Genomic DNA, 12956 nt, shown 5'->3' with positions numbered 1-12956 from the left:
ATCATTAATGTTTCTATCTCTCTCTCCCTCTCCCTTCCTCTCTGAAATCAGTAAAAAAGAAAAGAAAAGAAAAGGTATCAGTGGGTTGGGAGACAAGTTCAATAAAGTTTCAAATGGGGATGGAAAAGAATAATCAATATAGCTGGCAAAGGAGTTCAGATATAGCAAACCAAAATGACTATGTAAAGGAAATTTAATTTAGAGGAAGGTCAACCTAGGCCAAAGGACAGATTAAAATCAATCTTAACAAAGACAACACTGATTAGAAATAAGCAAACAAAAGAAAAACCCCTATCTTGGCCTTTAAGAAATACTTCAAATAAGGATCCTATACTTATCTCTAATTCCTCATTTGCCATTCAGTTTTCAATCATAACCTGGCTTTCTAAAACACTGAAAATATTACCCCTGAGGTTAATAATGACCTTCTGAGTACCAAGTCCAAAGTCGTACTGTCAGTTCTTTTACACTGTTTGGTTGCACTGACAAGGCTGAAGAAACATCAATATGAGAAACATCAATTTGCTGCCTCCTGCATGCCCCCTACTGGGGATCGAGCCAGCAACCCAGGCATGTGACCTGACCAGGACTTAAACTGGTGACTTCTTTGTACATGGGACAACGCTCAATCAACTGAGCCATACCTGCCAGGACTAAAAAGTCTTTTAAAACAAATGATACCATTCTCATTGTGTCTGTTTAAATGTTACAGAATGGACAGGAAATAAATTCAGTCTCTTAAATTTGAGATATCAATTGCTTAAATGCTAAAAGAAATTATTATATATCACTTTAGTGATTTCTTTTCCCCAGAGTGTTTTTATTTATTGATACTTAACTCATGTGAGGCACACAACCCTAGGACAAGGAAAGCAGACCCAGGAGTCAGACAACCCAGATTCAAACCTTAGCTTTACTACTGCCTGGCTGGCAGACTCTGACCACGTTATATAAAACCCCCAAACTTAGGTTTCTTTTTTTTTACCTGAATATATTGGGGGTGACACTGGTTAATAAAATTATATAGGCTTCAGGTATACAATTCTACAGTGCATCATCTGTATATTGCATTGTGTTTACCACCCCAAGTCTCCTTCCCTCATGATTTATCCCCCCTTTCTCATCGTCCACCCCCTAAACTTAAGTTTCCTCATCTGTGAATCAGAGGAAACAAGAATTTGTATCTCACAGGGTTGCTGAAGAATAATGTATGTCAAGTGCTTTAAAAATGTATGGTACAGAGTACACACTTTAAAATGTTAATTATTACAATTATTTCCATTTTGCAGGTGAAAAAACTGAGACTCAGAAGTTACCAGACCTAACCCCTTCCCCAACAATTTTTTTGTTAAAAACGTTTCTTTTTCAGACTAATTTTTTTATTTTGGTTCTATATAGTATTTTTGATGCTGGTTATGAAAACAGTTTGTAACTCGTCTTCCTATAAACCATATTTTTTTTACCATATTTTCTTAGTATACTCGTCGACGAGTGAAAAAGAACATTTTGTGAAAACGAGTATACACGTTTCTGCCGGGGAAGGGGTTAATTAAGAAAGTACATATACGAAGTACAGCAGAGGAAGGTTCCATTTCTTCTTTCCTACAGAGGCGATTTCACCAAAATCTGACAATTGTTTAAAAAATATGAAGACACTCTACCCTGGATTTTGAGAGATCATTACCTTCCTTATCTAAACAATGGCTAATGCCACAACTTACCATATTGAGTAATTCTGGGCCCTTGACAGATATAAAATTTAGTCCAGACTCGTTTGCAACAGCCTAATAAAAGGAAACAAAGAGATACAAATAAGACAAATATACAATAGAATAATAACAATCGTTTATGATAACATGGGGGTTTCTTGTGGCGTATACTCTATTTTCCCACTTTTATAGTTGCCTCTTTCTAATTAGAAGGAGAGGAGACTTATGGGAAAAAGAGGAATGAATAAAAAGAAATGTCAACCTAAAACTTTCTAAGAATCATGAAGACTAGAAATCAGAGGAAAGGGCCACAAAATATTTATGTGAATGTTATACGTGTGTAGCCCTAGCTTGGAATTCTAATGAAAGATCGTCATCTCTGCATCAAGAAATACCCTGCCCAACGAAAGCAATCATTCATTCATTAACCAAAATGTAAAAAAATCAATTTAAGCCTCTACTAAGGGTCAGTATTAATGGACTATTTTTTTAATACTTTTTTTAAAAATTGATTTCAGAGAGAAAAGGAGAGGGAGAGAGAGGTTGAAACATCAATGATGAGAATCACTGATTGGCTGCCTCCCGCTCGCCCCCTATTGGGGATCGAGCCTGCTACCCAGCACAGGACCTTAAAAGGAATTGAACCTGGGACTCTTCAGTCCGTAGGCCGATGCTCTATCCACTGAGCCACACCAGTTAGGGTTTCTTCAGGACTCTTAAATATCACCATCCCTTGCCCTAGCTGGGGTGGCTCAGTGGATAGAGCGCCGCCTGCAGACTGAAGGGTCCTGGGTTCGATTCAGGTCAAGGGCACATGCCTGGGTTGCGGGCTTGATCACCAGTGGGGGGCACGCAGGAGGCAGCAGATCAATGATTCTCTCTCATCACTGATGTTTCTCTCTCTCCCTTCCTCTCTGAAATCAATGAAAACAAAAAAAATATCACTCTCCCTTCCTCTCTGAAATCAATGAAAAAAAAAATCACCATCCCTTGAACACCATACCTACAATAGCCATCTCCCAATTAATCCATCATAACAATCTGTTTATTTCCTTTAGAACTTAGCTGAATCTGTAATTTTGTTTTTGTTTACTGCCTGCCCCTTCCAAACAGACAATAAATTCTATTAGCACAGGTTCACTAGTTTATCCCTAGCACCTGGAACGATTTCTGGCAAACTCAGTAGCTCAATAAACACCTGATGAACCATGAAGGCATGCATGCTCCGCCACCAAAAATTGCTCAACATGAAGATTATCCTCTCTCTCAATCTTTGTCTCTCCTGCTGCCAATTTCGTAAGTCTCCTCTCTCTCAGCTCATTAAGCAAGGGAGAGTCAGGATACACATCTAATGAAGTCTGACTCATTCACATTACGTTTTCAACATCTAAATGCCAGGTGCCTAAGATTTAACCCATCAAAACCCCCAATAGTTCCTGAAATGATCAGAAATCTTCTTTGGCTTCCAAGTGAAATATAGTGGGCATAACTGAATTTTTCATGGGCAGCACCACGAATCTCGCACTCATTGTCAGGCAAGATTAAAAACAAACACTGTAAGGCACCCAGGCAGGGGATGGCTGCCACCTGGTGGGTTCACAGTTTAGCAGGCAGGGCCTTCTTTCTGTCCACGTTTTCCTAAAAGTGTTGTAGAAGGCGCAGACCAAGACTGCGATGTTCTCACCCCCTCCTCTGTTCTCAGACTTGACAGCAATGCCTTGTAAAGGTACTAGAAGCATTAAGAAAGGACATGTAGTTATATACCATACCTTCGCCAGCAGCGTTTTCCCACAGCCAGGAGGACCGGCGAGGAGGACTCCGGCCGGAGTCACCAACCCGAGAGCTTGGAACTGATCTGGGTTACGTACTGGTGCCTGGAAGTAGAACCGCAGTGATCCGTTACAAGAGTCCTTCTTTTTTTTTTTTAAATATATTTTATTGATTTTCCACAGAGAGGAAAGGAGAGAGATAGTTAGAAACATCGATGAGAGAGGAACATCGATCAGCTGCCTCCTGCACATCTCCTACTGGGGACGTGCCCGCAACCCAGGTACATGCCCTTAACCAGAATCGAACCTGGGACCTTTCAGTCCGCAGGCCAATGCTCTATCCACTGCGCCAAACCGGCTTCGGCACAAGCATCCTTTTATACTGCGTGTCACGTGCTCTCCAGAGGCCCACTTTCAGCACTGATCACGAGGCCCGAAGGGACGAACAGTGCCGGGGACCACGTGCCTACCTGCTCCGGCATGAGGTATATGGTGGGAAACAAAAAAGTCCCTCCTCTGAGAAATCCATACTTAAAATGTAAGCTCTGAAAACATTTTGAACATAAAAGTTTCTAAAAAAATTATCCCAATTTCCAGGCTGTAAGAATTATAGGCAATGCCCTCCTTTAAGAAACCAAAAGCAGCAGTGCTCTACGTAGTCAAAAGCCAGAACCACCTGTTGGCTGTAACCTCCGTGCATTTTCTCTCATAAGTTACACATCTCTGCAGAGATCACACTTCACTCATGAACCCCGAAATGATCAGCAGCGTGGAAAAGAGTAAAGAAAAATCCCAAGTTTCATGGGCATTAAACTGCTGTGACCCTCGTGAGCTTGACTAAGTTCAGAAAGTGTTTCTCCGACAATTTGGTCTTGGTTGAAACCTGAACTTTCATTTTTACTTACTCTCACAGAATTCATGCACAGCCAACAGAGTAAGTCTAAAAAAGATCTCAGACAAATGAAAAACCATCATTGGGGGCTTAATGTTACTACCCCAGAACATGTACAACCTAGTACACACGTGCGGTCATGTACCCATCACACGTGCCAGCGGCATCTGGCCACAGACACACCTACCAATATCGCCATGGTGAGCTCCTCTCGAATGTCTTCCAGGGCACCAACATCTGCCCATGTCACGTTGGGGACCGTGACAAAGCCTTCCCTTTTGGCGGAGGGCTGGACTGAGGACAGAGCGACAACGAAGTCATTCAACTCGATGCACAGTCCTTGCAGCTGCTCCTCCGAGAGGGGATCCTGGTTTCTTAGCAACCTCAGCAGACTCTGCAATTCATCCTTAACGGGAGCAATTGGGAGAAGAAAAGGAAAATCACCAAGTTTGTTGAAATATTACTTTTTGTATTTTTAAAAAATTATTTCTGTAATATTTCTGCAAGCTACAGTAAACTTCTAAGCATTTTAATAATCATCTCCACTGACACAAGAAGTTAACTTTATTCTAAATAGGTAATTTAATTTGGGCAAGGAAAGGAACACCAATTATACTCAAATACAGAAGAATGACTTTTGCATCCTATGCGACAGCTAGCTACAGCAAATATAAGCAGCTGGCACAGATTCATTTCAATAACCATGTTATTTCCATTTTTCACTTATAAATATTTAAGAGCAGCTGAATTCTGGTGAAATTAAAACAAAGTTACTCTGATGGCAGTAAAATTTCAGTCTTGAACTTCAAAGGCAGATTTCTTGCCTTGTGAAGAAAATTAAAGGACAAGTATAAAGGGTAACTCTGAATAATTCAATTTATAAAATCCTAACCTATATGCAACATTATAAAAGGGATACATTTATATTTTTAACAGATAAAATTGTGGTTCCAAATGAGTAAGAAAAAAATAATATGAAAAACCAAAGACCTACTAGTAGATCTAAGTTCCTGCTCTGGAAAGTAGAGGGAGTAGGGCCTTAGGCAAGTCACAATCTCTTAACCTTAATTTCTCTGATTATAAAATGAGGAAAGTAATATTTACTTGGCAAAGTTACTATATGGATCAAATTATATAATAAGTAGACACCCCCTGTGCAAACTTTCAAATGCTGTAAAAATGTTATTTTGAGGTTTCATGATTTACAAAACTCAAAATTTTAACAGTGACATAGACTGATCAATGCCCCTCTCACATTCATAGGACTGTCATCCAGAACCACCTGCAGCTAGAGATGAAGTATGGTTGTGTCAGCACTTTCCTAGTCCGCCTAACCAAAAGGTAACCAGGAAGTAGAACTGAGTGCCCAATGCTCTAAGAGGAGTCAGCACACTTCCATGAAGGGCTAGAGCAGGGGTCCTCAAACTTTTTAAACAGGGGGCCAGTTCACTGTCCCTTAGACTGTTGGAGGGCCGGACTATAGTTTTAAAAAAAAACTATGAACAAATTCCTATGCACGCTGCACATATCTTATTTTGAAGTAAAAAAACAAAACGGGAACAAATACAATATGTGGATTTGCATGTGGCCCGCGGGCCGTAGTTTGAGGACCCCTGGGCTAGAGAGCACACGTCTCTGCTGTAGGACTCCTGTGTGGAGTCTGCTGTGAAAGGTGAGAGTGGAAATAGACAACATGTACATAAATGACCACAGCTGTGTTCCAATAACAACGTTCATTTACAAAAACTGAAGGCCCATAGTCTGCCACCCCCTGCTCCAGAATGTCATAATCATTATTGTAAGATGAATTTATTCAGGATAAACAACAACAAAAATCACACCAACCAACCAACTTGTAATTTTGAAATTACAGACATCCTGGGCATAACTTATAATTGTTCTAAAGATAAAATGCCAAGACAACAGAAAATCATAAACCTCAATGATGACGACGCCTGCGGGGAAGGTCACACAAATGCAGAACATCTGAAGGGCAGTGTAGGTACCTGACTAGAAAGCACCCGCGTGGTGTAAGTGGGCTCAGTTCCCATCCTTTCTCCCCGGCCTCCTTCGCGTGGAAAACCTTCCGTCTCAGGCTCTTCCTTCTGTGCGTCCTGCAGCCGCATTAAGACCCGGCCGACGGCACACATGGCTGCCTCCCGGCACAGCGCCATCAGGTCCGCACCAACGAAGCCGGGCGTGAGGTGCGCTAAGTGGCGGAAGTGGAACGTTTCCGGAAGTCTCAGCTTTCTGCACAGCGTTTGAAGTATCCTGTAAAAGAGATGGAGGGAAAATTCAGGTTCCTAACCTACCAGTGAAAACAAGTCACTGAATATATTTATTTGAAATACAGTGTTTCAAAGTATTTCTTTACTAGATTTCTACTCCTCTCTCTTAATCTTTCTCATTCACATTACGTTTTCAACATCTAAATGCCAGGTACCTAAGATTTAACCCATCAAAACCCCTGAGGGCCCCCTGAGTATTTTTAGTCATTCGGTGGACATGTTTTTGCTCTGCTGACATTCAACACCAATGACTAGGAAGGCTGGTCTGTAATAAAACGCAGGTTTCAACTCTCTGGCAGGCATTTCATTCTTTTTCCCAGAACCTCTGCTCTTAGGCAGGTTAGTGCAACAGGTTAAGGTATGGTACTCAGACTGAACCCACATGTGGGCCAGTGAACACTGCTCTATTCCATACTCTAGATACTGCCCTAAGCTGACCAGCCAAAGTAAGAATGCAAGCCACTGTTAATAATGGACAAATGAGTGTACAGGTATGTAAGTCCATTATTACTGCTGAAAGAAGTCTGAAACAATTACCCTACTGATGAGCAAATTATTTTCTTAAAGCATTCATTTAATGTGGGCTTCTTCCCTTTCAAACCAACTTAACTGGAGAGAGAGAGAGAGAGAGAGAGAGAGAGAGAGAGAGAGAGAGAGAAGGGGGGGGCAAACAAGGTGACATGCTTCTTACCCCTTAATTTCAAAGCATTCATTCAGATGACACAGTGGCACACTTGTTCATTCTCTAAGAGCATACCTTTCCCTGGATGCTTCATCGGGGATACCAAGGCAAATTTCCTGGTCGAACCTTCCTGCGCGTCTCAAAGCAGGGTCTAACGAGTCTGGCCGGTTAGTAGCTCCAATGACTAGGACCTGAGCTGTAGCAGCCACATTATTCAGATCTAGTAAGAAGCAGACACAGGGTGAGTGGTGAACAAGACACTTGACAATGAGGACAGTAATGCTTACACAAATCATTTAAGTGGTTAGAGAGAAAGTATTACACATTAAACAGCAATATCTATCTATCTATCTATCTATCTATCTATCTATCTATCTATCTATCTATCTATCTATCATTTACTAAACGCCTGATATGTGAGGAAGATAAATACAAATGGTCCTCAAGCAGCTCACAATCTATTGAGAAACATAAAGACAGGTTTTGTGAAGCATAACAGGTACAAACAAAGCACCACAGCCCTGGCTGGTTTGGCTCAGTGGGGAGAGCATCAGACGGCAGGCTGAGGTCCCAGGTTCGATTCTGATCAAGGGCACGTGCCTGGGGCTGCTGGCTCGATCCCCAGTTGGGGGCGTGCAGGAGGCAGCCGATCCATGATTCTCATCATTGATGTTTCTGTCTCTCTCTCCCTCTCCCTTCCTCTCTGAAATCAATAAAAATATATTTTTAAAAAGGCACCACAGTGACATGACGGCTGAGGAATAATGGAGAGTGGATGGACGAAGGAACATTCCATTCTTGAAGGGCAGGATATGAATAAGCAGCGTTACGGTAATGAAATCCTACATGGGAGGAAAGGTGTGAGGGGAAGCGCAAGGTGAGCAGTCCAACAACAGGGAGTCTGGGCGAGACAGAGGGGTACGTGTCTCCAAATAGACTCATGGCATTAATCTGAGATGGGACACAATACAGTCTTCAGTTGCTCTGGCTTAATCCACAGCTAAATTTTTAGGCACAGACAGAATACAGGGCCTAGTGTGTATTTCCTACGTATTATTTCTCTCAACTGATTTTTACCAATAAAAGCATATCCTTGGGTGAGGATTAAAAAGAAAAAAAAGAATATAATTGCACTGAAATGGTAAGATTCCCAAGACATGTTTAAGATACAAATAGCAAATGACAGAACAATGTGTATGGTGCAATCACAATATTGTAAAAAGCAAAACAATATGTTAGTGTGTTTATACATTTGTGTAAACCCATTAAAAATAACTGCAAGTTACACTCCCAAAACTAAAATATTAATGATGTAATTTTTTTATGGGGGGAAAAAAGATATCTGTTTTTTACTCTGAGTTTTACTCTATTTGAATGTTTTATATCCTCACATATTACTTATACTATTAAAAACAAAGACAATTTATTCTCTCAAAGCGAATTCATCATTTTAAACTGACCATCCATGCAGGTTAGGAGCTGGGCTACAATTCTTCGTTCCATATCTTTTGAAGCAACTTCTCTTTTGGGGGTAATGGCATCAATTTCATCAATAAAAAGAATACAGGGAGCATTTGACTAGAAACAAGAATATCACAAAAGACAATCATAAATATATTTCCTATACTGCAGCATAGTTAACTACACATTTTTAAAAATCTTCACGTTTAAATATCATTCACCAAAACAGTAAACCTAAAGGCAGTTACAGTGCATGACTTATCTGCCTTAAGAGAAGCAAGATGCTTAAAAGAGACTTCATGTAAGAGAACACATTTAAACTCTTCTCATCAACCCATGTTTTGTGATGATAAATTGACCACAATTCTTTTGTAAATTAGGCATATTTGCTATGCTATAACATATAAATTACAAGTTTATAAGCTTTAAATAAAAAAACCTAAGCTTATGTTATATGTGTTCCTGCCGATGTAAAAATATCTAAGCCTTTCCCTAGAATCTGCTATAAGTGGCATTTAAGAAGACTAAAAGCTTTATTTCTCATTTGTTTTTATGTGGTAAAATATCCATAAAATTACTATCGTAACCATTTGAAGGGCACAGTTAATGGCACTGAATATGCTCAAGCCCTGTGCAGCCATCCAACCATCTCCAGAACTTAGCATCATCCCCCACGGAAACTGCGAGCGGCTGACTTTGAAGATGACACTGGATCAGGAAGGGTGGCCAAGCTCCCAGGCATCAGTGTGGAGAATGAGCATTTTAAAAAATATAAACTGGATAAGAGCTAAGGTAGAATAAGTTAGGATGTAATATAAGCACCGACTACCTGGAGTAGTCAAACTGGTAGAGACAGAAGTAGAATGGCGGTTGTCAGGTGCTGGAAGGAGGGGGACATGGGGAGTTAGAGTGTTGAATGGGTAGAGCTTCAGTCTGGAAAGATGAAAACATCTGAAGATGGAGGAGGGTGATGGTTACAGAGCAATATGAATGTACTTCATGCCACAGAAGTGTACACTCCAAAATGTTTAAAATGGTAAGGTAAACATATCTACCCCAATAAAACAGAGACAAATAGATACGGATCAGTTAAAATAAAAACTTAGATAAAAATATATATATAAGCTACAGGACCGCTCACTCTGAGTTACTCAGTGGGTGGGAGTGACACTGATTATGTTGAGTCAGACTTGAGCCTGGCTAAGACTCAAAACCACACAATTTCAAAGGAAAGAGATTTGGCCCCTCACTAGCTGGTTCTCCTCCCAGCCCCTGATGACAGTGTTCGCAGAGAAGCACTTAGACTACTGGACACGTGAGCCAGTTGCATGAGAAGTTCCAGAGACCACAGGTCTCAGGCACCACATGAAAGGTTTTGGAAGAATCCTCTCATTCACTGCTTTCAACAACCCATGAGATGTGAGTAGTACTATTAACCTAGTTTACTAGTAAGGAAGCTCAAGGTTAGAGAAGTTAAATATCTTGTCTGAGATTCCACAATTACTAAGGGGTGGCACAAGTATTGAACCTATGCTTCAGACCTGAAAGTACAGACCATTAACGAGGACACTGTATGGAAGAGAAAACTGGACCCAAATGTCATCTTTCTCAGAAGTTCTTAAGCATACAAATTTAATGACATGAATTCCAACCAGGATAAAGTCCAAGCTGTAATTTCTCCCATGACAAAACTGTATTTTCACAGCTTCAATGATGCAAACACAGAAGAGTTTATGCTGGTATTTCTATGGTTGCTTTTATAATATGATCATTCTGTTAAAATTTTTCACAGTGCTTAAAAGATGTTGGGCAATCCTGTATTGTGAAAAGTGAAAGTAAAATTATCACAAGGATAATCTCTTTTCAACATACACCAATTTATCTTTGGTTTCAGAATCAATAGATTATTTTATCCCATGGTCCGTATCAGTAAATCTACTTTAAATATTTAGCATTCATCATTTCTCAGCCTTTGGCTAAGATCAAGTGTAAATATTCTGCCATCATGAGTAGCAAAAATTATGTTTATCAAAAAAATGGCCAGAGAGCCCTAGATGGTTTGGCTCAGTGGATAGAGCATCAGCCTTCGGACTGAAGGGTCCCAGGTTTGATTCTCGTGGGCACATGCCTGGGTTTCGGACTTGACTCCCAGTGGGGGGCGTGCAGGATGCAGCCATCAATGATTCTCTCTCATCATTGAAGTTTCTCTCTCTCTCTCTCCCCCTCTCCTTTCCTCTCTGAAATCAATAAAAATATATTTTTTAAAAAAAGTGACTAGTGAATGGGTAACAAATCCTGGCACTGGAGAAAACAGGGTTTTCACTGTAACCTATACAATGTGACCACGTGACATTACTCATCAGCTGGCTCACCACAGCTTGTTCAAACAGTTCTCTCAGCTTCTGTTCAGATTCTCCAGATACTCCAGACACAATCTCTGTAGCAGCGACTTTGAGAAGTGGAAGGTCAAGTTCCTGTGCACAGATGTATGAAAGAATGATTAAATTTTTGAATTTTTACTTTCCTACTTTTTCCATAGTCAGTCCCTCTCTCCTAATTACATTTTTAAAATGACAAATTTCCTGCCGAAACCGGTTTGGCTCAGTGGATAGAGCGTCGGCCTGCGGACTGAGGGGTCCCGGGTTCGATTCCGGTCAAGGGCATGTGCCTGGGTTGCGGGCGCTTCCCCAGTGGGGGATGTGCGGGGGGCAGCTGATCGATGTTTCTCTCTCGTCGATGTTTCTGACTCTCTGTCTCTCTCCCTTCCTCTCTGTAAAAAATCAATAAAAATATATTTTAAAAAAAATAAAATAAAATGACAAATTTCCTGAGAAATATCTTTTTGTATTGGTCCGGTAGAAAACTTTAAAATCTATGATTTTATTCAAACACAGTAAGATAACTTGTTTTTACTTTACAGACGTCACTATAAAACTCTGTTATCATCTCCTTTGAATGAAGGGTCTGGAATATCAAGAGAGAGGTTTTCCCCCACTTAGAACTGAACCAAAACATAATACTTTCAACAATAAAGACTTTTTAAAAAATAGCATCTCACAAACAGCAGCATAAAAGAGGTAAAAAAAAATGAGGAATCAGTCCTCTTGAGAATATGCCAAGTCTGGTTCAAGTTAACCAAAGAGTAAAAACAAACAACAAAAATAACAAAAGCCACCAAGTGTCAGCAAACCTCACCCCAGCAATTGCATGTGCGAGTAATGTCTTCCCGCAGCCCGGCGGTCCGTGCAGGAGAACTCCACGGGGGGGTGTGACACCCAGGTGCTGGTACACCTCCGGGTGACGCATGTGGATGAGCATCTTGCAGACTTCCTAGCAGGGAGGAGACGGCAGAGATGTCTTTCCCAGGCCAAGGGAGAAAGAATCAACACGGAATGAAATGTCCTACGCTTTGGAGCAGCAAAATATAGGAGGGAGAGTATATGCTTTGGGTTTAGACCTGACCTTGACTTCCAGCTCTGGTACCGACTGCATGACTTCAGCAATAACATCGCTAAGCTTCCATTTCCTAATGTCTACCTTGCAGGTGTACTGAAAAGTAACTAGCAGGGTAACTGGAATAGAGCAGACACTAAAACATACGCAGGAACCATTATTATTATTACTACTTTTAAATAACAGCACTTACAAAGCGTGTGGCTTATGCACACTACAATTAAAGTGGTGACAAAGTTGAAGCTATTCTGGTGCTTTTATCCCTCAATACCCTGCGGGGTACAAGTTAGGTTTGCTCTTCTCCCCTTCCCAGTCTCCTTTCCTACACCCAGTTCCTATTAGGGACAAAGAAGTGGACTTGAGTTGCATAACTGATTAGCAATACCCACTGGAAGTAAAATTCTGAATCTGAATAACCTTTAGTGTCACATCATTGCCTCCGACATCTTCAAACGCTCTTTAACCTGCCTTTCCTTTTCTTGTTACTCTCCAGAAGAGACGGCTCCTTGGAATCCTGGATGATTAAAGCAAAGAGATTTGGAAAAGATCCATTACTAATTCAAAAGGAGCAAGATTTTGACAAACCAAAAGGCTTGGATCTTGGGAACCACTTAGAGATGCCCTGTCCAAGAGAAATACAACGCGGGCCACATAGGTAAATTTATATATTCTAGAGTCCCATTTAAAAAAGCAAAAAAAGCT

General features: G+C 40.7%; 1 protein-coding gene across 1 annotated transcript in view; it reads right to left on the bottom strand.

The window, feature by feature from the left end:
• Positions 1–12956, bottom strand: part of NVL (nuclear VCP-like) — a 42043-nt gene that overhangs the window by 23076 nt on the left and 6011 nt on the right. Inside the window, 10 exon segments of the mRNA XM_006761258.2 lie at positions 1722–1784; positions 3479–3583; positions 4558–4776; positions 6377–6641; positions 7416–7560; positions 8801–8918; positions 11174–11275; positions 11997–12131; positions 12672–12707; positions 12709–12768. Coding sequence (XP_006761321.1) covers positions 1722–1784; positions 3479–3583; positions 4558–4776; positions 6377–6641; positions 7416–7560; positions 8801–8918; positions 11174–11275; positions 11997–12131; positions 12672–12707; positions 12709–12768 — 1248 coding nt within the window.

Source organism: Myotis davidii, unplaced genomic scaffold (genome assembly GCF_000327345.1).
Source record: "Myotis davidii unplaced genomic scaffold, ASM32734v1 scaffold174, whole genome shotgun sequence".
Classification (NCBI taxonomy): domain Eukaryota; kingdom Metazoa; phylum Chordata; class Mammalia; order Chiroptera; family Vespertilionidae; genus Myotis; species Myotis davidii.
Note: the sequence above shows the minus strand (reverse complement) of the source record. Positions and strands in the feature narration are given on the sequence as shown.